Source organism: Neovison vison, chromosome 1, assembly GCF_020171115.1.
Source record: "Neovison vison isolate M4711 chromosome 1, ASM_NN_V1, whole genome shotgun sequence".
NCBI lineage: Eukaryota > Metazoa > Chordata > Mammalia > Carnivora > Mustelidae > Neogale > Neogale vison.
In genome coordinates, this window is record NC_058091.1 from 102021437 (window position 1) to 102046883 (window position 25447).

The window sequence follows — 25447 nt, forward strand, 5'->3', positions numbered from 1 at the left end:
TTTACCTTAACTTGAGAGGCAGCAAAAGTGACCACTTGTGAGCCATTAATTATGCTGGTTGTTGTAAATAGTAATGTTTTATCCACACCATTTAAGGTAACTGCTATTTGTGGCCTTCCATCAATGGTTAAAATTCTCCATAGATCCCACATTTTCTTGACCTTAAATCTCTGAGTGGAGACAAATACATATGATGGAGGAAGACCTTCTGGGAAAACATTGCTAGGAAAAGGAAAATACACATAAGCTTAAAAAATTCTCAATACATCTATAAACACATCAAAAACAAAAAAGTTGTATCAACACATAACATATACCTTGTGAATTCTGATAAGTCAACTTTTGATGTTACTTCATATCCTTTTATTTTTGTTGGTGAAAGTGGGATTCTTTTCTTAACCTTTTTCTTTACACCCAAGCCTAAAAGAATATCAAACCCTTTCTCATCGCGAGCTGCCACTGGAATTCGTGTTGGACAGACAGATTCTATAAATCCAAACCAAAAGCAGTAAACATTGATTAATCATGGATTACTTCAACAAGAAAATGAGAAATATTAGAGAAAATAATTATAAAATCTATATATTCACACAAATATACATAAATGGATGTAAATGCATTTTCTGAGAAAACATGCAAGAGTCTCAAATGTCATTTTTCCCCTAAGAGGGGAAAAAAAGTAAAACAGAAATAGGAGAGAAACATTTGTTAATAGATTGCCTTAAGAACACTATGCTGACATTTATAAATCACTATTTTGAATGCAGGGCAACCGAATACCTGGGGGGTAGCATACTGGAATGGCACTGATGATTCTCATCCAGGATTTGCTATTAACTAGTCACATGACTTTTCATAACTCTTAAATTTATTGGATCTGGGAGGTGAACTCCAAGATTCCTTTCTTTCATTCCCATCATTTGAGGAGTAAAAAAATAAAAGTGTCATTCTTGACATTCTTTCCAGTTTCAGCAATTGATAACTCTATAGTTCAAATATCATTGGTTCTATTACTCTAGGAAAAAACTGTAGGTCTTTTCTTTCATGAAAGTTCTTGAAATGGGCTGATTATCTAATCTATGATTAATAATATTATAAATAAAGACTATTTCCTTAAGAAGAACCATTAAAGATGCCTGGGTGGCTCATATGGTTAAGTATTTGCCTTCAACTCAGGTCATAATCTCAGGGTCCTGAGATCGAGACCCACATCAGGCTCTCTGCTCAGAGAGGAGTCTGCTTCTCTCTCTCACTCTACCTCTGTGTTCTCTCTCTCTCTTGCTACCTCTCTCTCAAATAAGTAAAAGTCTTTTAAAAAGAATCATTAAGATTTGTATTATACAGTCATCTGTATAAATTATAAAAAATATGGCATGCTTTTCATTTGATGGGAAACTAGTATCTGAAATTATGTGGAAAATTTTATATGGCTGAAATGCTATAAAGCTGCTATATTGTAGAAATGTTGCAATATTTTCAGATTCTTCCAAGACCCTCATAATATATACTTTGAGCATGACTGCTTATATTTTATAGAGCAGCTAAGAAAATAAAACAAGAACAAACTCCACTGAACTTCTTTAAGATAATCACTCTCTTACACAACATTAAGAAGACGGAAAAGTATCATATTTATGATACAATAAAAAGTAATGAGATGGATTTTATTAGCCCAACATGTACAGTCATAACTCATACTACAGAATATTAGAAATAAAATAAAGGTTTGATATAAATAAAATTACAAAAATTCCTGGAAAAGGAGGGGCATTTTTCTCTGCAGGTCTTAAATCTTAAGTTTTGAAGTAACCCAATGAATTACATCCTTCTCTGGTAAGTCTGGAACCAAGTGAGGAGGAGATATAGCAATGAGGCAAACAGATGTTGGTTAGACTCATGATCTAGTGAGTTTCATGAGATGCACACCATAACAAAACCCCTCACACCATCCCAACAGCACAGGGCTGACTTATTCCCCTATCCCACCTTAGAAGCAGTGCCTGCTCCCTAAGCTCACACCTGGTCTACAGAGGAAACCAGAACAGCCTAGCTCCACAGACACACTGAGCCAAGGAGAAGAAACCCTTGCCAACCATTACCAGCTACTTTTATCAAACTCACTCATCTGAAAACTGATTTTCTCATTCAGTGGTAAGAAGCTAAAAAAAGGGTGGGAGAGAGATCAGAAGAGCTAGCCTAGCTGAAATCCCTCCACATGAAAACACGAGAAGCAGAATGTAAGAGTTTCTAATAACACTATGTTATACAGTTTAAATCATAAATCAATTAATAAAACTAAATATTTCCTGTCATGAAGCAGGGTTTCTTTTTTGGCAGGTGGGGGGGGGGAGTATGCAGACCAATACATGAAGCCTCATGTTAGATGCCTTTGATTTAAAACTGCAAAAGTTCAGCTGAAAGGAAAACATTACATCATAAAAATATTCAGATTTGAACTGCTCCTTTGATTTGCTTTACAAATGAGAAATTATAAATGTTGGATTAAGATCTCAGACTTAAGAACAGGAGGTTTAGACTTAAGTCTTTCTTAACCTCTCCTGAACCTCTGGATTCTCATCTGTGAAGGGAAAATAATAATCTCCTTCACAGGGTTTGTCTGAGGATCAAATGTGATGATGTATGTGAAAGTGCTTTGTAACTCCAATGTGGAATGGAAGCGCAGGGGATAAAGCAAGTATTGTGTCCATCATTTTGCTCTAACAAAGTCCTTTACACTGTCTTGTAATACCCCAGATTTTATGGGGAAACAGTGTGGCACAGCTTGTGAAATCAAGAATGAGCAATATAGCCATGTTTTCTTTACTACCTAGTACATCTAATTAAGAAGTATGGATTTAAATAATTATGTTTTCTTGAAGGTCATTTTTCTTTCCAGTTCATTCACTTGCAAGAACAGTATCTTAATACATGGGAAGTGAAAAAAAATGTAGGAAAAATGCTCAAATACAGTTTTTATGTTTGTATATATGTAGCTATAGGAAACAGGTAAAAGAAGTTTCCATATATAAAATGTTACTTTGATAACCAACCAACAATTTCTGCACAAAAGAGAGATAAATAATTTCCCCATTGTGTAGAAAAAAGAAATGCATGTTTAACTATACAAAGCACATCCAGACCAAAGTATGGAAACTCAAAATAAAAACTGAAATGTGGAAATTATAATTTTAAGTACCAGAAAAATCAAATGTTGAGAGGCTCAGTTGGAAGCTTGGTACAATCATAACAAAAGGTAATTAGAACAATCTAGGTAAATAATTTATTTTAAAGGAATGCATTCAGGAGGAAGGGTAAACAAAACAGAAGACCAAAGTTCACAAAGATTTCTATACCAACTACACAGTTCTAATTTCATTCTACTCCAATATGTTCAGAGTATTCAGGGTAGGAATGCTTTCTCAGATGAGCAAAGATAACTCTATTTTAAACCTCTGGGACCAGTAATACCTGCCTTTAAGTTTGGATGATTTATTTTTGCTTTTGTTTCCCTTCCTTGCCTTTGGAGGTAAGAAATATCTATAAAAACTCTCCTGTGACTAAAATCACTGCCTGTATTCTCTTCTAGGATGTTTACAATTTCCAGTTCCACATTCAGTGTGGAAATCCACTTTCAGTTTAATGTGGAATGGGAGAAAATATTTGCAAATGATATATACAATAAAAGGGGTTAATATCCAAAATATATAAAGAACTTAAAACTCAATACCAAAGAAACAAGCAATCCAGTTAAAAAGTAGAGAATATGTATAGACATTTTCCAAAGAAGATATAGACATATGGAAAGATGCTCAATATTACTAGTCATCAGAGACAAATCAAAACCACAATGAGAATGTAGTGATCTGAAGGGGCACATGAACCTGAATGTTTATACCAGCAATGTCCACAATATACAAACTATGGATAGAACCTAGATGTCCATCAACAGATGAATGGATAAAGAAAATGTGGTATATATACACAATGGAATACTATGCATCCAACAAAAGAAATGAAATCTTGCCATTTGCAATGACATGGATGGAACTAGAGGGTATTATGCTGAGTGAAATAAGTCAATCAGAGAAAGATAATTATCATACAATCTCTCTGACATGAGGATTTTCAGAGGCAGGGCAGGTGGTTTGGGGGGTAGGGAAGGAAAAAATGAAACAAGAAGGGATCGAGGGGGTGACAAACCATAAGAGACTCTTAATCTCACAAACAAACTGAGGGTTGCTGGGGAGTAGGGGTAGGGAGAGGGTAGTTGGGTTATGGACATTGGGGAGGGTATGTGCTATGGTGAGTGCTGTGAAATGTGTAAGCCTGATGATTCACAGACCTGTACTCCTGGGGCAAATAACATATGTTAATAGAAATAATTTTTAAGAAAACACAATGAAATATCACCTTACACCTGTCAGAAAGACTAAAACCAAAAAGACAAGAAAGAACAAGTGTTGGCAAGGATGTGAAGAAAAAGGAACCCTTATGCACTGCTGGTAGGAATGTAAATTGGTGCAGCCACTGTGGAAAACAGTATGGAGGATCCTCAAAAAATTAAAAATAAATATGCCATATGATCCAACAGTTCCACTACTAGGTAGTTACCAAAAATAAAATAAAATAAAATAAAACCCAAAAGCACTAATTCAAAAAGATATATATACCCCTATGTTTGTTGCATCATTGTTTATAATAGCCAAAATACAAAAGCAACCTAAACATCCACTGAAAGACAATAGATATACACATGCATAACAGAATCTTAAACTGCCATAAATAGGATGAGATTTAAAAAGAAAAAAAAAAAGGATGCAATCATGCCATTTGCAACAACATAGATATACCTAAAAGGTAGTATGCTAAGTAAACTAAGACAAAGAAAGCAAATACCACATGATTTTTCACTCACAGGTATAACCAAAAAAAAAAAAAAAAACAAAACAAAAACAAACAAAAAATAGGAAAAAAAAAACCAAAGGAATAAACAAACAAAAACCAGAAACACACCTGTAAATATGGAGGACAAACTGATGATTGACAGAGGACAGGGAGATAGGGAGATGGGCAATATAGGTGAAGGAGAGTGGGAGATAAAGTTAATGAAACTTCAATAGTTTAGTATAATGGTAGATGATAGATACACTTGTGAGCATAGCATAACGTATAAACTTGTTCAGTCACATGTTGTATACCTGAAATTAATGTAATATTGTATGTTGACTATATTCAAAATTGTCTGAATTTGCTTTTCTATTAAGTAATCCAGTATTACCAAGGTAATAAAAACATGTTTTATTTAAAATTCTGCCATGGACATGGACACAAAATCCGTATAAATCTCTAGCTTAACTAGAGCAACCAAATTCCAACTACACCATTCCAGCTCTAAGTTAACATCACAAGAAAACTGATGAACCCATTATTCCAGAACATATCTAGCCTACTTTATAAGTGCCTATTTAATTCAATTCCACATGCCAAGTGGTTCGAATGTCACCTCTCTCCAGATGTCACTTTTTTTTTTCTTTTTTTTTTCAGATCAAGGGAATTCTATCAAGGAGATCTGTGGTCAGAAACCAAAAGTAATTTTACTGATCCAGACCTGATAGTCCAATAAAACAAGAGTTGTCTGGTGCCAACCTGTGCAAGCCAGCTTCTTCAAACTTTCCTGGATTGAACTTGGTTTTGATGGTAAGGCCCCATTTGAGCAAGTCAACATCATATACTTTTTTTAAAAAAACAGATAAATTTCCTGCCTCATCTAAAAGTCAAGATGGTGGAAATTAAACAGTAAGAATACACAGGCAGTTTTCTAGAGCCTGCTCTTTACCCACACCTGTGTATAGCAAGCTCAACATACCTGAATTAAAATATGGGTCCTAAAGCCCAATAATTCAAGCCATTGGCTGCTGCAAGCCCTTAAAGACCCCTAAGGATGGTATCTTCCAGGGCACAAGGGGAGATTTCTTTCTCCCTCCTTTCTCTCCTCTTTGTTGTGTTAATCCCATCCAATTTACTCAAAAAAGAAACATAAGAATGATGTCAGCAAGATAGTGGAATAGAAAGTCACAGGCCATATTCTCTCACTGAAACACTAATTTAACAATAATAAATGGACCAAAATACCTTTATGAAAATTCCAGATTTGGATTAGGAAGTTGAAGTACCCCAGGTGAGCACAAAGCCAAGAAGAGCCTCACTGAAACAAGTAATAAGAATAATTTCACTTTATCCACATCATTCCCTCCCCCAAGCCTGTACAAGTAAGTGCCAGGAGAGGACACCCTCGTTTGTGATACTGCCCTTCAGTGGAAAAAAGAAGAGTGGAGCACGTATCCACAGGACTGCCCAAGAGACTGGTTTCAGTGTCACCTCATTTGGAGCACTGAAGGAACTGGAATTATTTGGATTCCTGGGAACTGCTGAAAACAAAGAGTCTATGAGTTCCTGTTGGGGGGGGGCGGGGGAGGGGGAGGGGTGGACCAAGCAAACCTCTCTAAATAAGAAATTGTGCACTCGGGCCCACAGAAATTGCATCCTTCCATAAAAAGGCCTCAAAGGCCCCCAGAATATTTAGGCAAACTAAGAGATGTGACTGTTTTTTCAAATGTGTGGATCCCAAAAAAAAAGCTGTAGGGTACACAAAGAAACAAGGAAACATGACCCAATCAAAGGAATAGAATAACTCTCCAGCCATCAACCCTAAAGAAAGGTAGATATATTATCTGAAAAAGAATTTAAAACAGCCATAATAATGATGCCCTGTGAGCTTAATAAAATGATGGTATAAACAAAATGAGAGTATCAATAGGGATATAAAATATGAAAGAGAACCAAAAAGAGATTTTGTACCTGAGGAACATAATAACTCAAATGGGGGAAAAAAAAAAAAAAAAAGACTGGAGGGGTTCCAAATCATACTTGATCAGTTAGAAGAAAAAATCAACAAACTTAAAGAAGGTGATCTGAAATATCTGGACAGAAGAAAAAAATTTAAAAGAATGAGAAAGACTGAAGAAAGCCTAAATGACTTATGAGACACCATGATGTATACCAATATACATATTACAGGCATTTCAGGAAAGAAAGAGAGTTTAGTTAAAGAAGTAATATCCCAAAACTTCTCAAATCTAGGAAAGGAAATGTACATCCAAATTAAAGAACCCAAAGAAATCCACATCAAGACATATTATAATCAAATTATTGGGGAAAAAAAGAGAGAGAGAGAAAGTTTTGAAACCAGCAAAGGAAAAGCCACTCATTATGCACAAAAGAATCCCCCCACCCCCACCATATGGCAGATATCTCAATAGAAACCTTGCAGACTACAAGGGAATGGGATGATATACTCAAAGCGCTTGCTGAAAGAAAAAGATTGTCAACTTAAAAAAAATAATTGGTAAAAATATTCTTCAGAAATGGAAGAGAAATAAACACTTTCCCAGATTAAAAAATGCTGAGGGTGTCCATCACCATGCCTTATAAGAAATACTGAGGGAGTCCTTTAGGTTGAAATTAAAGGGCATTAAACAACAACACAAAAGCACTCAAAGTATAAAACTCTGTGGTTAGGGACACCTGGGTGGTGCAGTCAGTTAGGCATCCAATTCCTGGCTTCAGCTCAGATCATGATCTCATGGTTGTGAGACTAAGCCCCATGTCAGACTCTGTGCTCAGCATGGAGTCTGCTTAAGACTCTCCTCCTCTCCTTCTACCCCTCCCCATCATGCATGCACAAACTCTCTCACTGTCTCACTCTAAAATAAAAATAAATAAGTCTTTAAAAAAAAAACTCACTGGTTAAATATATAGACAAGTTCAGAAAACTATAGTACTTTAACAATGGTGTGTAAATCATTTTTAATTCTTATAGAGAAGTTAGAAGAAATTATAAATAACTATAACTGTAAAAATATGGTAATGAATACCCAATGTAAGACGATGTAATTTGTAACATTAATAAGAAAGTGTGAGGAGACAGGGAGAAGCAAAACTATAGAGTATGTGTACGTGATTGAAATTAACTTTTCAGCTTAAAACAGGCTGCTATAACTATATGATGTTTTATGTAACCCTCATAGTAACCACAAAGGAAATACCTATAAAAGATATACAAAAGCAAATGAGAAAAAAATCAAAACGTGTCAAAAAAGATGTTAATGAAACACAAAGGAAAAAAACACAAAGCAAGAGAGAAAAGAGGGACCAAAAAAGGCATAAGGCAGACAGAAAATAATTAACAAAATGGTGATATTAAATCCTTCCCTATTGCCATTTCAGATATACATGGATTAACCTCCCAAATAAATAGACACAGAGTGACTAAATGGACAAAAAACAAAAAGAAAGGAAGGCAGGCAGGAAGGAAGAGAAAAAAAGAAAACAAGATCCAAGTACATATTGTCTATAAGATATATACTCTAGGATTACAGACACACACAGGCTAAAAGTAAGGCGACAGAAAAAGACACTTCATGCAGATGGTAACCAAAATAGAGCAAAGGTGGTACTTCTTAGACAAAATAGAAAGTCAAAAACTCAATGGGGACAAAGAAGGACATGATATGATGATAAAAGGGTCAATTCACCAGCAAGACATAACAATTATAAATATATATGCACCCAACATCATAGCACCCAATTATATGAAGCAAATGCTGACAGAATTGAGCAGATAAATAGTAGACATAGAAACAGAATACACAATTATAGTAAGAGATTTCAATATTCCACTTCCAATAATGAATAGAATATCCAGAAAAAAGACAAAAAAGGGAACACAGAACTTGAACAACACTGTAGACCAAACAGAGCTAACAGATATACAGAACATTCCACCACCAGAACACACATTCTTTTAAGTGCAAATGAAACATTCTCCAGGATAGAATCACATGTTAGGTCAAAAAACAAGTATTAATAAATTTAAGAAGACTGAAATCATACCAAATACATCTCCCAACCACAACATAATGAAACTAGAAATTAATGGTAAAAGGAAAAGTGGAAAATTCACAAATATGTGGAAATTGAACATGCTCTTGAACAACCATTTGTTCAACAATTGACTCAAAAAAAATTAAAAGAGAAATTAGAAAATATCTTGAGGTAAACAAAAACTAAAATACAACATACCAAAATTTATGAGATGTGGCAAAATACTAAGTATTTTGGAATTAAAGGATCTCAAATAAACAATATAAATTTATTCATTAAAAAACTAGAAAAAGAACAAACTGAGCCCAAAACTAATAAAAACAAGAGAATAATTTTAATTTCAATAATCTTTAAGATAATTAAGATTGTCTTTATTTCTTATACCTTAATCTAAATTCATAAATAAATGAAATAAAGAAGAGTAAAACAAAAAAAGTCAAGAAATTAAGAGTTGATTTTTTGAAAAAAATCAACAAAACTGAAATAACTTCAGCTAGATTAACTAAGAAAAAAAGAAGATTGAAATAAATAAAACTAGGAATGAAAGAGGAGACATTACAACTAATATCACAAAAATACAGTCATAAGACTCCGAAAAACAATCTGAGGGGTTTGAAGTGGCGGGGAGGTGGGAGGTTGGGGTACCAGGTGGTGGGTATTGTAGAGGGCACAGATTGCATGGAGCACTGGGTTTGGTGAAAAAATAATGAATACTGTTTTTCTGAAAATAAATAAATTGAAAAAAAAATACAGTCATAAGAGACTGTAATAATTATACAATTCTGATAACCTAGAAGAAATGGATAAATTTCTACACTATAAAACCTACCAAGACTGAATCATGAGGAAATAGAAAATGTAAACAGATTCATAAGGATATTGAATCAGGAATCAAAAACATCCCAACAAGGACCAGGACCAGGTATCTTCACCAGTGAATTTTACAAAACGCTTAAAAAATTAATGTCAATCCTTCTCAAACTCCCACAAAAATCTGAAGAGTAGGGAATACTTCCAAACTCTTTTTATAAGGCCAGCATTGCCCTGATACAGGCCAGAAAAAGACACTATAGGAAAAGAAAACTGATGCAAAATCCTCCACAAATTACTAACAAATTGAATTCAACAGCCTTATAAAAAGGATCCCAAAAAATCAAACATCACGATCCAGTGGAATTTATCCTTGAGATGCAAAGATGGTTAAACCTATGAGATTAATCAATGCAATACACCACATTAAGAGAATAAAGAATAAAAGTCACATGATCATCTCAATATTTGCAGAAAAAAATTTTGACACAATTTAATATTATTTCATAATAAAAACACTCATCAAATTAAAGAAGAAATTTACCTCAACATAATCGAGGTCATATACGAAAAGCTCACAGTTAATGGTGAAAAACAAAAAGCTCTTCCTTTAAGAGCAGGAACAAGACAAGGATGCCCACTCTTGCCACTTCTATTCAACATAATATTGGAAGTACTAGACAGAGCATCAAAAGTAATAAAATACTAAGGAATAAACTTAGCCAAGGAGGTGAAACACTGAAATGCTAAAAACTACAAAAGACCGCTAAAAAAAAAAAAAGCCTAAAGAAATCACCAACAAGTAGATACATCTCATATTAATAGATTGGAAAATTCAATAATGCAAAAATTTCTCTAGCACCCAAAGTAACCTATAGTTTCAACACAATCCCTATCAAAATCCCAACAGCCAGTCACAGAAGGACAAATACTGCATGATTCCACCTTTATGAAATATGTAAAGTAGTCAAACTCATAACAACAGAAAGCAGAATGATGGCTGCCAGGGTGGGAGGAAGAGGGATATAGGGAGTAGCTATTCAATGGGCCCAAAGTTTCTGTCAGGCAACATGAGGAAGTTCTAGGTATCTACAGTACAACACTGTGCTTGTGGTTAACTATACTGTACTGTACACTTAAAATATTTAAGAGGTTAGCTCTCATGTGTTTTTTACAATAAAAAAATAAAAGAATAGAAAGAAAAAGAAAAAAAAACTAAACTCTCAGTCAGATAAATAAAGAAACCATCATCCATCACAAAAAGATCATCCTGAAATAAGAAATGTACTGCAGAATACTCCTTTAAGCAAATGGTAGGTTTATGAAGTTGAAATAATCCATGTGGGACCAAAGAAGTAAATAATATTTTGTTCATTGTGGGTCAATCACAACAGGAATATAAAAGTGAACAACATAATAAGCAATCCAAGGTAGAATTTAACTATTTATCAAAACAATAAAAAATAGGAACTTGGTCAAACAATGCAAATACAAATTGCATGATTTGAGGCTTCTGCAAAACAACAATGCACTAATCATAATCTAATGGTTATTAAAAAGTCAAATGCAAAAAAGCCCTTATATTCCCCTAAGTACAATTTCAAAAACTACATTTTAAAAGATGGCTATTGTACTGCATATTTGTGAACTGAATAGACACAGACATTACTTACATTCTTTCTTTGAGTGTGCATGAAGAAATATTTGGCAAGCTTTCAAATTTAATTTTTTTTACAGACTGGACATTTTTGCTAAAAGAATTTTTTATCCTTTTAAACAAATCTTTCACATGTAATTAGAATTTTTTAAATAGAATGCATTTACCAAAATACATATCTACACAAAGTCTCTGAAACAAGTACTGCCCAGACATACTTTATCAAATTTATATTTTAGAATATAAAAGAATGGTAGGTAAAACATCACCATGAAAAGTCTGTTTTAATAATGAAATATATCTAGCTACAAAACCAAAGAATTCTAATTCTAATCTTATAACATATTTAAAAATCTATGTATGTCAATTATTTTTCAATAAAATTGGAAAATAAATATAAATTCTCTGATCAAGACGAGAAAAGTCAACACAGTCTTACTGTTAGGCACATGAAAAGAATAATTGTGATAATCATTTGTACTTGCTATAGTGCCTTTTTAAAAGTTTGATTAAAGAAAATGCTTAATTTTTTAAGATCTTATTTATTTATTAGACAGAGAGATCACAAATAGAGAGGCAGGCAGAGACAGAGAGGGGTTAGCAGGCTCCCCGCTGAGCAGAGAGCCCAATGAGGGGCTCGATCCCAGGACCCTGGGATCATGACCTGAGCTGAAGGCAGAGGCTTAACCCACTGAGCCACCCAGATGCCCCAGAAAATGCTTAATTTCCACCCCTTCTTAAATAATCTAAAAATAAATTTAAATGTTTTTCTGTACTATAGCTCCCAAACAAATATGAAGAAAATAGAGAAATAAATCTTTTTTCTACGCCACACTTAGAAATGTTCTTCTTTTTTTTTTTTTTTTTTTTAAGATTTATCTGAGACACAGAGAGAGAGAAAAAGCACAAAGAGTAAGAGGAGAAGCAGACTCCCCGCTGAGCAGGAAGCCTGAAGCAGACTTGATCCCAGGACCCTGAGATCATGACCTCAGATGTTTAATCAACTGAACCACCTAGGCACCCCAGAAATGTTTCTATCAAATGTGAATCAACATATTTTTGGAGCATTTTTAGGAAAACTAGAAAAAATAGTCTTTTGATTTTACATAAATTTTATTTTTTAGATAGATTATAGTATTAAATGCTTGTAGTATTACAAACAAATTACTCTCTCCAAAAAAAAATATGAATATCTATATCCTAATACAATTAATATTTGCCAAAAAATGGAGCTTTTCCATACTATGGACTTATCATAAACACAAAGTTAGATTTCATTGAATGATGTAAAAATGATTGACTAATAAATACTATATTTTCAAATATTCTCTCACTGATAGTAGAAATTTAAGTCTCTCAAGTGCAATTTTTAACATTTTTACAGAGCTCTAACAATGTTAGTAATTTGACCTATGTTTTTGAAAAAAATCAGACATTCCCATTCAGAATTCTGTTTAAGAAAATTTTATAACAGAAAAGCTTAGAAATGAACAAAAAACATCAACTAATAAATGGATAAAAGAGATACACACATGGACACAATGGAATATTAGTCATCAAAAAGAATGAAATCCTGCCATTTCCAATGACATGGATGGAGCTAGAGTATATTATGCTAGGCAAAATAAGTCAGAAAAGAAAAAATACTGTATGATTTCACTCATACATGGAATTTTAAAAAACAGATGAACAGAAGGGGAGAAAAAGAGAGAGGCAAACCATAAAACAGACTCTTTACTATAGAGATCAAATTGAGGGTTGATGGAGGGAAGATGGGTGGGGGATGGACTAAGTGGGTGATGGGTATTAAGGAGGGCACTTGTGAGCACTAGGTATTATGTTTAAGTGAAGAATCATTAAATTCTACAAGTGAAACCAATACTACACTACATGTAAACTAACTAAAATTTAGATAAAAATTTAAAAAAAGAGAAAGAAACTAAACACACAAAAAAAGGGGAATTATTAAATGAATTATCTTAGGATACTGAGACTGTCTGTTATTATGTTAATAGAGGATGAAAATTATACATAAAAATAATAGAATATACACTAGTATGAGAATAGAGGATGAAATTATATATACGTTATACTTATTTAGGCACATGAATAAGCTCTCAGAGACAATGAAATAAAAAAAGGAAAGACTGGAATGAAAAAGACAAATCACTAACGAGTAATAGTGATCATGTGTAAATTATATATTCTTATGTTTTATGTGTCTTTATTTTCTTCCATCTCCACAATGGACATGCTGCAATTGAAAAAAAAAAAAAAGCAACAAAAAAAGGATATTTTCTAACTATAGATTTTCTTAAGTGATTGTTTTAAAAACAAAATTTATCCAAAATAAATGAAATACAAAAATACATGTACACCTCCATTCTAACATGATAGATAACTTGACACTAAATATAACTACAGTGGTATAGATAAGCAGGTTATACCAAAATGTGAGAAAATACAATTATTAATTGTTTCCAAATTCCATTAAGGCTTACCTTCACAAAGTTTCTGCTTCATCACCTCCCTTATTTTGGATATCGCAATATAGTCTTCCACATAAAACACGTAAGTAGATGAAGGCTTATTGGCAATTGCTCTAAGTTCTGCATCTTCTGTTTCTGAACCAACGCCAATAGCAAATAATGTTATTTTATTGTCTCTTGCTGCTTCTGCTGCATCTTTAACTTCATCTTGGGATTTACCATCCGTGAGTACTACTGCTATCTTTGTCAGAAACCGTGAGGACTTGGCAAAAAGGTAATCAAGTGCAAACTGGATGGCCTTTCCAGTCCTTGTGTTTCCACCCAGGTAATGTATGGATTCCATTGCTGCAATCAAACTCTCTCCAGAATCATGACTTCCAAGAGGAATCTCCAACACAGGGTAATCACTATACTGGACCACTCCAACCTGAATAAACTTCGGTCCTATGTCAAAGTTTTTTGTGATATTAACAAGCCACTTCTTCACTATTTCAAAGTTTTCTGGGCCAACACTGTAAGAGCCATCTAAGATGAAAACTAAATCTGTTGGAGCAGTACGACAACCTAAGTGAAGAAGAAAACCATCAGAACACATTTGAGGTATAAAAAGCAAATATGGGAGGTTTTTATTGCACAATCTTTAAGTAAGCAGATGCAGGGGATGCTTTTACAACATACATGGGTATCAAATCACCATGAGGCACACATTAAATATAATGCAATTTGTATGTTCATTAAATCTCAATAAAGCTAAAATTTTAAAATGTAACCAGCTCATAGGACCTTTGTGAAGGTTAAATAAGATAAATTGCCTAATTCATGAAAATTCTTTCTAAATCAGAGCTATTATTTTTGTTGACATTTTTAAATTCTGTTGTCTTAATTTAAAGATTAATGAATCAGCTTTAAAAGTAGGGAATAAAAAAAGGATACTATATTTGACATGATATCTAGATAGCTCTGTGTAGGGGCAGGTACTGCCATAAAGCAACATTTAATTCCTTTTCCCCAATGACTAAATGAAAACACAAAAATAAATAAATGATTTTCAGATATATGCTAAAAGCATTCTTTTAAGTTATCCCTGAAATATGTTTAGTTTAATGTTAATCTAAAGTATTTACAAAAATATCCATAAGTCAATGAATGGGAGAAAAATTTAAAAAGAAAAAAGCTTTCTGCCAACTTCAGAATTCAACTAGCATCTTCTTTGATAGAGTTGATAAAAGTTTAATGAACCAAGATCACCAATGCAATATCTACTCTTGGACTACACACAAGATCAATGTTTAAAGATCTGATCTCTCATTTTCAGCCAGCGAGAGACTTGTGCTAAGTGAATCTTTGTTCACAAATAGTATAAAGTATTCTTTCTCCACAGAGATAAAGATTCTTGTTTCAACATACCAGGAAACACGAGATCAGCACACCTGAGAGTTCTATTGAAGAACAAAAACCATCTTTGGTGCAAGTTACACCTAGACAAGTTCTAAGCACTTGTGGAAAGAAAAAGTCTTAACTCTCTTTTCCCCAGTACCCAGCATGCCCCCAGGCCTATTTTAGCCTTTCAGTATATGTATATTGAATACCTACTCTGTGCTTGACTATCTTGCTAGGTACCAGCTTCAAAGATGTATAAGATATCTCAAACAGATATCACAGTCTGTTAAGACAGATGACTGGTTGGTTAGGCAAAGTACAAAATATTATGAGAACATTTAGGAGAGGGTAAAAACTAATTGTGCAAAGTCAGAACAGATCCTGTGGGAAAGCTGACAGGAAACCTGAGATCTAAAAGGAGAGGTTTAGCCAGGTGAAGAGGAGGACCTTCTAATCAGAGGGAATAGTAAGTACAAAGGTCCAGAGGTAAAAATCAAACAGAACCCAAATGACAAACTGGTTGGAGAAATTCCAACAGTGCAAAACAGCTAATAGAGTACATTGAAAGGAATGGCTACACTTCCTGTTTCTCTCAATTCTTCACTCAAATCAGTAAAAATACTACCATTTATGGCCCATACGATAAAGATCACATGTCCTTGGAGATAGTAAGTTTAAAGAGGGTGAGATGAGTCAAGGTAATACAGCAACAAATTTTAAGTTCTGTGTTTTTACACATATTAATAGTCTCTCTTAGTAGTGATAAGATGCCCAATATAATGATTTATTTTTTGTAGACATTAAAAATAAGGTATCATAACTGCAAAGGACCGTCCTGGAGGAAAAAACAAAGTTCAGTGACTACTAGCATTTGTATTTCTGTATTTGTATTTTTGCATTTCCTTACATGTAAAATCAATTAATCAATCAATCACTCTTTCTCTTTCCCTCTCCTTTCCTTTCTATTCTTTTCCTCATATTTGTCTATTTCTATATCTGGGATGATGACAAGGTCACACAAAGATGCCTCAATTTTAAAGGTAATTCACTCAAAGTAACTGGTAAAAATAAACTACTGTCAGGTGAACATATAGCCCAGAAGTTTAAAAAAAAATTTTTTTAACTGCCAAAACATGGATTTACCTCAAAAATGTAACTGTGATTATGAAGTCACTCTTAAGATGGTGTGAAGTCCAAAAAATCATGAGGAACACTATTCCAACATCCTTTGGCATGGTAAACACTGCCAGAGTTCAGGCCAGGGACAGCAGAAATGGAATTCTGCCTCAGAGGCAAATTTTCTAATGCAAGGGAATGTAGTTCTGGGTTTTTCTGGAAGCTGGACTGGGATTAGAGACATATGCTTTTGTCGGGCTTTTGCGGGAGAGACAAAAGGACAGACAAGTCATGTTTGCAGAGTTCTTCAGGGTTGTCCTTCCTCAATACTATGAGACTCATTGTCTAGACCTGCTAGTGTTTGTGTGCCACTTGATTCAGTATTTATAAACTCTTACAACATTATTCTTGGCCCTTCCTATCCCTTTTCAAAGCCATGGACCATATATTTCATAACTGCAAGGTTAGCCAAGAGCATGGGTACAAAAGCAAGTACTGCCATTTATAAAAACTAGACAAAATACCACTCCAAGAAACCTCTTCCTTAGAAAGATGAATCATCAGTGTCATAGAAAAAAAAATGGACTGAAGATCAAAGGCATAGTTCAAATATTAGTTATACCTCTAACCAGCTGTATGATATTAGGTAAGCCCCTTAAATTTTGTGAATTTCTTTCCTACTCAAAAAAACAGAAAATAATATATACTTTGTATAGTATGTGAGTGGATTAAACTCTGAGAGTATTATACAAACATTAAATTCACTATTAATATATTCTGGGGAGCATGGGTGGCTCAGTGGGTTAAAGCCTCTGCCTTCAGCTCAGGTCATGATCCCAGGGTCCTGGGATTGAACCCCGCGTCGGGCTCTCTGCTCAGCGGGAGCCTGCTTCCTCTTCTCTCTCTCTACCTGCCTCTCTGCCTACTTGTGATCTCTGTCAAATAAATAAAATCTTTTAAAAAAAAATTTAAAAAAATAAATTCACTATTAATAAATTCTAATCAAGCTGAATCAAGTTGTCAAACCATATGATTTAAGTGCTGTAGAAACCATAATTTAGAGTAGGGTCTATATGAGTTTCAAAATATGATTATAAGCCAACTTCTTTTTTTTTTAAGATTTTATTTATTTATTTGACAGGCAGAGATTACAAGTAGGCAGAGAGGCAGGCAGAGAGAGAGAGAGAGGAGGAAGCAGGCTCCCTGCCGAGCAGAGAGCCCGAAGCGGGGCTCGATCTCAGGACTCTGGGATCATGACCTGAGCCGAAGGCAGAGTATAAGCCAACTTCTTTACAAGACGCATGATATCTGTAAATAACGGCCTGGGTAGTAGAAATGCAATTAATATAGCTCTCCTTCTCTAATACAAGCTCTCCTATACACAATCAGAATAATAGTCACCATCTACTGAGATGCCACTGAGCTAAGCCATTGATAGGAGTTACCCTGTTTACATGAATTATCTCATTATCTCTAAGAGATAATCTCATAAAATGGTCCTAACAACCCAATGAGGTAGGTACTTTATCTCCCCATCACTAAGTTCTAAATGGCTGAGTATAAACTGAATACCATACCATTTATTCCAAAGCCTAATGGGTAAAAGAGAATAAACAATTCCCATGGAATTTTCTCAAAATTACCTCTGATAAAAGTTTTTCCCTCAGTTAATATGTAACACAGCAATTCATTTCATTTTAGGGAGTCAGAGCATCAAAAACAGTAAGAATAAGTTAGAGCATCAAAAACAGTAAAAAGGATTGCTTGAGCTCCCCAATTGTATTTCCACAATCAATTTGTTGATAACAAAAATGTTGATAATTCTTACTTGATCTTATTTCCCCATCTTCAGCTAATACAGAATTCCGAAGAGGCAAGACCAAAATTATCCAAAGTAATGAAATATGGTGAGCCATGTTTCTGTTTTCGTTCTACTATTTTGGTTTTAGGATTCCTAAAGAGAAAAAAGGGGAAAAAAAAAAAGTTAAACACATTAGAAAAATAAAGACAAATACCTAGCCATTGTAAGTTCAAATTTTTTTCATTGTAATACTCAGAGTAGTTCTTACTAGCCTTAAAATAATTTATCTGTCTAAAATAGCCATATTTTAATAAAAGAAAGGATAAGAACCATATGATCCTCTCAACTGATAAAGAAAAAGCATTGACAAAATACAGTATCCTTTCTTAATTAAAACACTCCACAGTAGGGGTGGTGAACCATGAGAGACTATGGACTCTTAAAAACAATCTGAGGGGTTTGAAGGGGCGGAGGCGGGGGGGGGTGGGAGGTTGGGGGAGGAGGTGAGAGGTGGGAGGTGGTGGGTATTAGAGAGGGCATGGATTGCATGGAGCACTGGGTGTGGTGCAAAAACAATGAATACTGTTACGCTAAAAACAAATTAATTAATTAATTAATTTTTTAAAAAGCTGACAATATGAATTTTACCAGATTTCAAAAAAGAATGATTAAAAAACAAAAAACCACTCCACAGTGTAAGGATAGAGGGAACATCTCTCAATATCATAAAAGCCATATATGGAAAGCCCAGAGAGAATATCATTCTCACGCTATTCTTGGGAATGAGAGCTTTTCCCCTAAGGTCAGGAACACAACAGGGATGTCCACTCCCACCACTGCTGTTCAACATAGTACTAGAAGTCCTACCTTCAACAATCAGACAACAACAACAACAAATAAAAGGCAACCAAATTGGCAAAGAAGTAAAGCTTTCACTCTTTGCAGATGACATAATACTTTATTTATATGGAAAACCCAAAAGACTCCACCCCAAAATTGCTAGATCTTATATAGAAATTCAGCAAAGTGGCAGGATATAAAATCAATGCACACAAATCATTTGCATTTCTATATACTAACAATGAGACAGAAGAAAGAGAAATTAAAAAATCAATCCCATTTACAATTTTACCAAAAACCATAAGATAGGGGCGCCTGGGTGGCTCAGTAGGTTAAAGCCTCTGCCTTCAGCTCAGGTCATGATCCCAGGGTCCTGGGATCAAGCCCCGCATGGGGCTCTCTGCTCAGGAGGAAGTCTACTTCCTGCTCTCTCTCTCTGCCTGCTTTTCTGCCTACTTGTGATCTCTGTCTGTCAAATAAATAAATAAAATCTTAAAAAAAAAAAAAAAGATACCGAGGAATAAACCTAACCAAAGAGGTAAAGGATCTGTACTCTGAAAACTATAAATCATTCAGGAAAGAAATTGAGAAAGACACAAAGAAATGGAAAAACATTCCATGCTCACAAATCAGAAGAACAAATATTGTTAAAATGTCTATACTACCCAGAGAAATATACACATTCAATGCAATCCCTATCACAATACCACTGGTATTTTTCACAAAGCTAGAACAAGTAACCCTAAAATTTGTAGGGAACCAAACACCCTGAGTAGCCAGTAGAAAGAAATGTTGAAAAAGAAAACCAAAGCCAGTGGCATCACAATTCTGGACTTCAAGGTATATTACAAAGCTGTGATCATCAAGATAGCATGGTACTGGCACAAAAACAAACACATAGATCAATGGAACAGAATAGAGAACTATAAATGGATCCCCAACTCTATGGTTAACTAATATTCAACAAGCAGGAAAGAATATTCAATGGAAAAAAGACAGCCTCAACAAATGGTATTGGGAAAATTGGACAGCCACAGGCAGAAGAATGAAACTGGAGCAATTTCTTACACCCTACACAAAGATAAAATCAAAATGGATGAAAGAACTAAAGGTGAGACAGGAATCTATCAAAATCCTAGAGGAAAACACAGGCACAACCTCTTGAAATTTAGCCACAGCAACTTCTTGCTAAACACTGTCTCCAAAGGCAAGGGAAACAAAGCAAAAATGAATTTTGGGACTTCCTCAAGATAAAAACTTTTGCATAGCAAAGGAAACAATCAACAAAACTAAAAGGCAACCTATAGAAAGTGAGAATATATTTGCAAATGACATATCAGATAAAGGGCTAGTATCTGAGAGCTATAAAGAACTTGTCAAACTCAAAACCCAAAATCAAATAATCCAGTCAAGAAATGGGCAGAAGACATGAACAGATATTTCTCCAAAGAAGACATATAAATGGCCAAGAGACACATGAAAAAATACTCCATGTCACTTGGCATCAGGGAAATATAAATCAAAACCACAATAAGTACCACCTTACAGTAGTAAGAATGGCTAAAATTAACAAGCAGGAAACAAATTTTGGTGAGGATATGGAGAAAGGGGAACCTCTTACACCGTTGGTAGAAATGCAAGTTGGTACAGCTACTTTGGAAAACAATATGGAGGTGACATTAAAATAGAGCTACCCTAAGACTCAGCAATTTACTATTAGGTATCTACTCCAAAGATACAAATGTAGTGATCCAAAGAGGCACCTGTACCCCAATGTTTACAGTAGCAATGTCCACAACAGCCAAACTCTGGGAAGAGCCCAGATATCCACTGACACAGGAATGGATAAAGAAGATGTGATATATACATACAATGGAATATTACTCAGCCATCAGAAAGGATGAAATCTTACCAATTTACACTGACATGGACGGAACTGAAGGATATTATGCTGAGTGAAATGAGTCAATCAGAGAAAGACAATTATCACATGGCTTCACTCATATGTGGAATTTAGGAAACAAAACAGAAGACCATAGGGGAAGGGAGGTAAAAATAAAATAAGATGAAATCAGAGAGGGAGACAAACCATAAAAGACTCATAACTATAGGAAACTGAGAATTGCTGGAGGGAAAGTGGGGGGATGGGGCAAGTGGGTAATGGATATTAAAAAGGGCACATGATGAGGCACCTGGGTGGCTCAGTCAGTTAAGTGTCTCTCTTTGGCTTGGTCATGATTCCAAGGTGCTGGGAATGGGCCCCACATCAGGCTTCTTGCTCCGTGGAAAGCCTGCTTCTCCCTCTCCCTCTGCTGCTCCCCCTACTTGTGGTCTCTCTCTCTCTCCATCAAATAAATTGATAAAATCTTTAAATAAATAAATACAAGTTTAAAAAAAAAAAGAGGGAACATGATGTAATGAACACTGGGTATCATATGCAACTGATGGATTACTGAACTCTACATGTGAAAATAATGATACACCATATGTTAAAAAATTGAATTTAAATGAGTAAAAAATAAAATAAAATAGCTATATTTGAAATATATTAATGCAAGAGAACGATGAATAGGAGTTGAAGAAAACTAAGTTTTTTAATTCATAATTATCTTGGAAAAGTACAAAATTTTCTAGACCTTTTAGCTTTACTCAAAATATTTACTAGAATTCCTTCTTCAAGCATGACCTGTAGAGCTTTATCACATTCTTTTCATTATCTCAATAGTAGCAAACATTTTTCTCTTAAAAATGGATTTGCATTTTAAGAAACACTTAAAGGGTATCTGGTTAAAATATTTATATAATAAAGCTAAGTGATAAGATTTAATTTTTTAATGTGGTATAATTATAAGCATTAGAATCTATTTTACTTGATTCATAAACACTTAGTTACATGACTTTAATATGTCTTCTAAGTTAGTCCAAGGACTTTACTTCTGGTTAGAATGTGGAAAGTGGCAAGAGACTATCACTCCCACTAATGAAAACATGCCAGATAAACTATAAAACTATAGTCTTTTAAACCCAGCAGAAAAGACAGGATTTAAAGAAATCTAAATAAGCAAAATACCAAAAATTATTGATCCTTTATAAGATAGAGGAGATTCTGGGCTGTTTTCATCCCTAGCAGAAAGGGAATCCTCCTCAGGAACAGGAATTTGCACAGCATGAAAGAAACCAGCCAAAACTGATGTGACACACTACAGTCCTGCACACAGAGTGAGTACACCTGCATCCAGTAATTCTTCCCCATGAGCCTTAACAAAGTACATGAAACAGAGAAGTAACACAGAGAAAGCTGAGAGCAATATAGAATAGCAAGAGAGATCTACCTTCCTCCCGCCGTTCAGGTAGCCAGAGAATTGCTCAAATACAAATCTTTGGTTTGCTGAAGCCTAGGGAAGAGGCAACAAAACTGAGTAAAGTCCCTCTAAGGCAGGCACTCCAGTCCTTCTCTACTGTGGAGAGAGATATCTCAAAAAGCAGAAAGGCAAATGAAGGACAATAGAGAAAAATAAAATTTGGAAATACAAAAAGGTAGAAACCATATTGACAAGCTGAAACAAATCTCCCAAGGTTCTCTCAAGGTATGAGAAGAAGTAAGAAAAATCTGATATCTGATCAGGATTAAAATATTCAGTATAAGGAGAACCAGAGATGGTCTAAATATCAGAAATATCAAATAGGGTCTGTAAAATGATTTTCATATACAAAGGATCTAGTGAATAAGATAAAGAATGGGCAAATACATGAGAAATTTCTCAAGAGAGATGGAAAACTTAAAGATACAAGCTGAAATGATTGCTGTCAAAAAATATTTCAAACATATAATTCATACAATGGTTATCTCCATACATCAGAGGAAAAGATTAGTAAACTTGAAGATGTCAGCAGAAATTACCCAAAATGAATCTTAAAATGGGGTCGGGAGAGAATGATAAAAGGAAGAGAGCATCTGAAATCTATGGAACAATACCAAGTGGTCTTGATTTAGCATACAAGCAATTAGCTTTTCAGATGGAAAGGAGAAAGTGAATATTTGAAATACTTGAAAATATAGCAGCCAAAGATTTTTCTAAATTGTCAAAAGCTACCAACAATCAGATCAAAGAAGTTCAGCAAATCCCAAGCAAAATAAAAAGTGAGTCAGACCTAGGTACTTTACATTCAATTAGTATCAAAACAAAAGAAAATTCTTAAAACCAGCCAGAGGAAAAAGACATTGCACACAGAGGGACAACAATTTGAATTTTAGGTGGAAATTTCATAGTAATAGAAAAGGCAGATCAGAAAGATATAAAAATTCCAAATCTGTACACATCTAATAATAAAGCTACAGAATACATGAAGCAAAAAATGGGAACTTAAAAAAAATTCAAATCAAAATGCTACATTTTTACACCCACTTTTCAGTAATTACTGAATTAGACAAAAAAATTAGTAAAGGTACAGGTTTTAAAAACATCAACCAACTTCAACATTTATAGAGCATTCCATGTAACAACAGACTATACATTCTTTTTGTAGTGTAAATGAAATAGACAACAACATAAACCATATGCTGAAGAAAAAATAAGCCTCAAACTCCAAGAAAATGAAATTATGCTAATTATTTTCTTTGACCAAATGGTATTAAATTAGAAAAGGAAAAAGGAGAAAATATCAAAATATTGCTAAATTTAGGAACATATTTCTAAATAATTCATAAGTTTAAAAAATCAGAAGGGAAATTTTAAAATATTTCAAATTGATCAATAACTTTTTTTAAAAAATGAAAATTCTATGATGCAGCTAAAGCACTGTTTAGGGAGGACGTTTAGCTTTTAAAAAGTATATATTAGAAAAGAATAAAAATTTAAAAATCAGTATCTAAACTTCCATTTTAAGAAGCTAGGGAAAGTAGAGGCACCTGGCTGGCTTAGTCAGAGGAGCATTCAACTCTTAATCTCAAAATTGTGAATTCAAATCCCCCCTGGGGTGCAGAGATTACTTAAACAAAAGCTTTAAAAACGTCTACTTCAAAGAATGTTGGGACCATAAAACAAAGCCAAAAGAAAAAAAATAATTGATGAGATAGAAAATTGAAAAATAAAAAAGAGTTAATTCTTTGAACAAATGAACATTCTTAGAAATCCTAGCAAGAATAACCAAGAAATAAAACAGAAAACACAAATTACATGAGTCGATATTGAGACAGGGGATGCCACTACAGACCCTACAGCCATTAAAAAAATAGTAAATAGACAGATGAAGTAAACAAAACCCTAACCTACAGAAACTGATCTAAATTGAAATTCTCTATTACAAAAATCAATGTTTAAACAAAAAATTTCCCACAAAACAAAACAAAACTCCAGATCCAGATAGTTTCACCAATAATTTCTTCCAAATATTTAAGGGAAAAAAATAATACTAATCAAATTATTTCATGAAATAAAATGAAATAAAAATAGAGGTGAAGTGAACTTTCCCCAACATTTTGTATCAGGCCAACATAACCCTAATAGAAAATTAGACAAAGATATTACAAGTTAAGAAAACTATAGTCCAGGGGAGACTGGGTGGCTCAGTGGATTAAAGCCTCTGCCTTCGGCTTGGGTCATGGCCCCGCGGTCCTGGGATCGAGCCCCACATCAGGCTCTCTGCTCAGTGGGGAGCCTGCTTCCTCCTCTCTCTCTGCCTGCCTCTCTGCCTACTTGTGATCTCTGTCTGTCAAATAAATAAATAATAAAAAAAGGAAAGAAAACTATAGTCCATTATCCTTCATTAACAAGGATGTAAAAATGCACAAAATATTAACAAATCAAATCTAGTAATATATAAAAAAGATCATGACAAGTAATGTTTATCCAGAAACAAGCAAGATGGGTTTAATGTTCAAAACACAGCTGATACAACTACTATAAGAGACTGAAAAAGAAAAATAAATGAACATCTCAATTCATACAACAAAGGCATTTAACAAAATTTAACACCTATTCATGATAAAATTCTCAGAAAACTAAAAAAAGAAGAAACTTTTTTCAACCTAATGAATGCCATGTATGAAAAACCAACAGCTAACATCATTACCAAATGGTGAAAACTGAACAATTTCTCCCCCACATAGGTAAGAAGTTAGACATATTCTCACATCACTTCTATTCAAAAATGTACGGGGAGTTCTAGCCACTGTCATATTCAAAATGAAAAATAAAAGATATAAAGCCTATAAAGGAAGAAATAAAACTATAATTATTTATAGACAAGATTTTAGAGAGCTCACGCTCTCTAAATAAATATCAATCCATAAATAAATAACCACTCAATCTTTGTCGGGGGGGAAGACTCTGTATTGGTTACATGTTCATCCTTATCAAATTGATCTATAAATTCAAAAATATCCTAATCAAAATCCTAGCATATTTTTAA

At 34.1% G+C, this 25447-nt stretch overlaps 1 protein-coding gene across 3 annotated transcripts in view; it reads right to left on the reverse strand.

The window, feature by feature from the left end:
• The window catches only part of COL21A1 (collagen type XXI alpha 1 chain), a 189137-nt gene that overhangs the window by 108168 nt on the left and 55522 nt on the right, over positions 1-25447 (reverse strand). For all 3 annotated transcript variants that reach the window (XM_044253129.1, XM_044253138.1, XM_044253121.1), the window contains exons 2-5: positions 18224-18349; positions 13912-14463; positions 318-486; positions 6-222 (exon numbers count right to left, since the gene is read on the reverse strand). In XM_044253129.1, coding sequence (XP_044109064.1) covers positions 6-222; positions 318-486; positions 13912-14463; positions 18224-18311 — 1026 coding nt within the window. In that variant the 5' untranslated portion in view covers positions 18312-18349. The remainder of the gene's footprint in view (positions 1-5; positions 223-317; positions 487-13911; positions 14464-18223; positions 18350-25447) is intronic.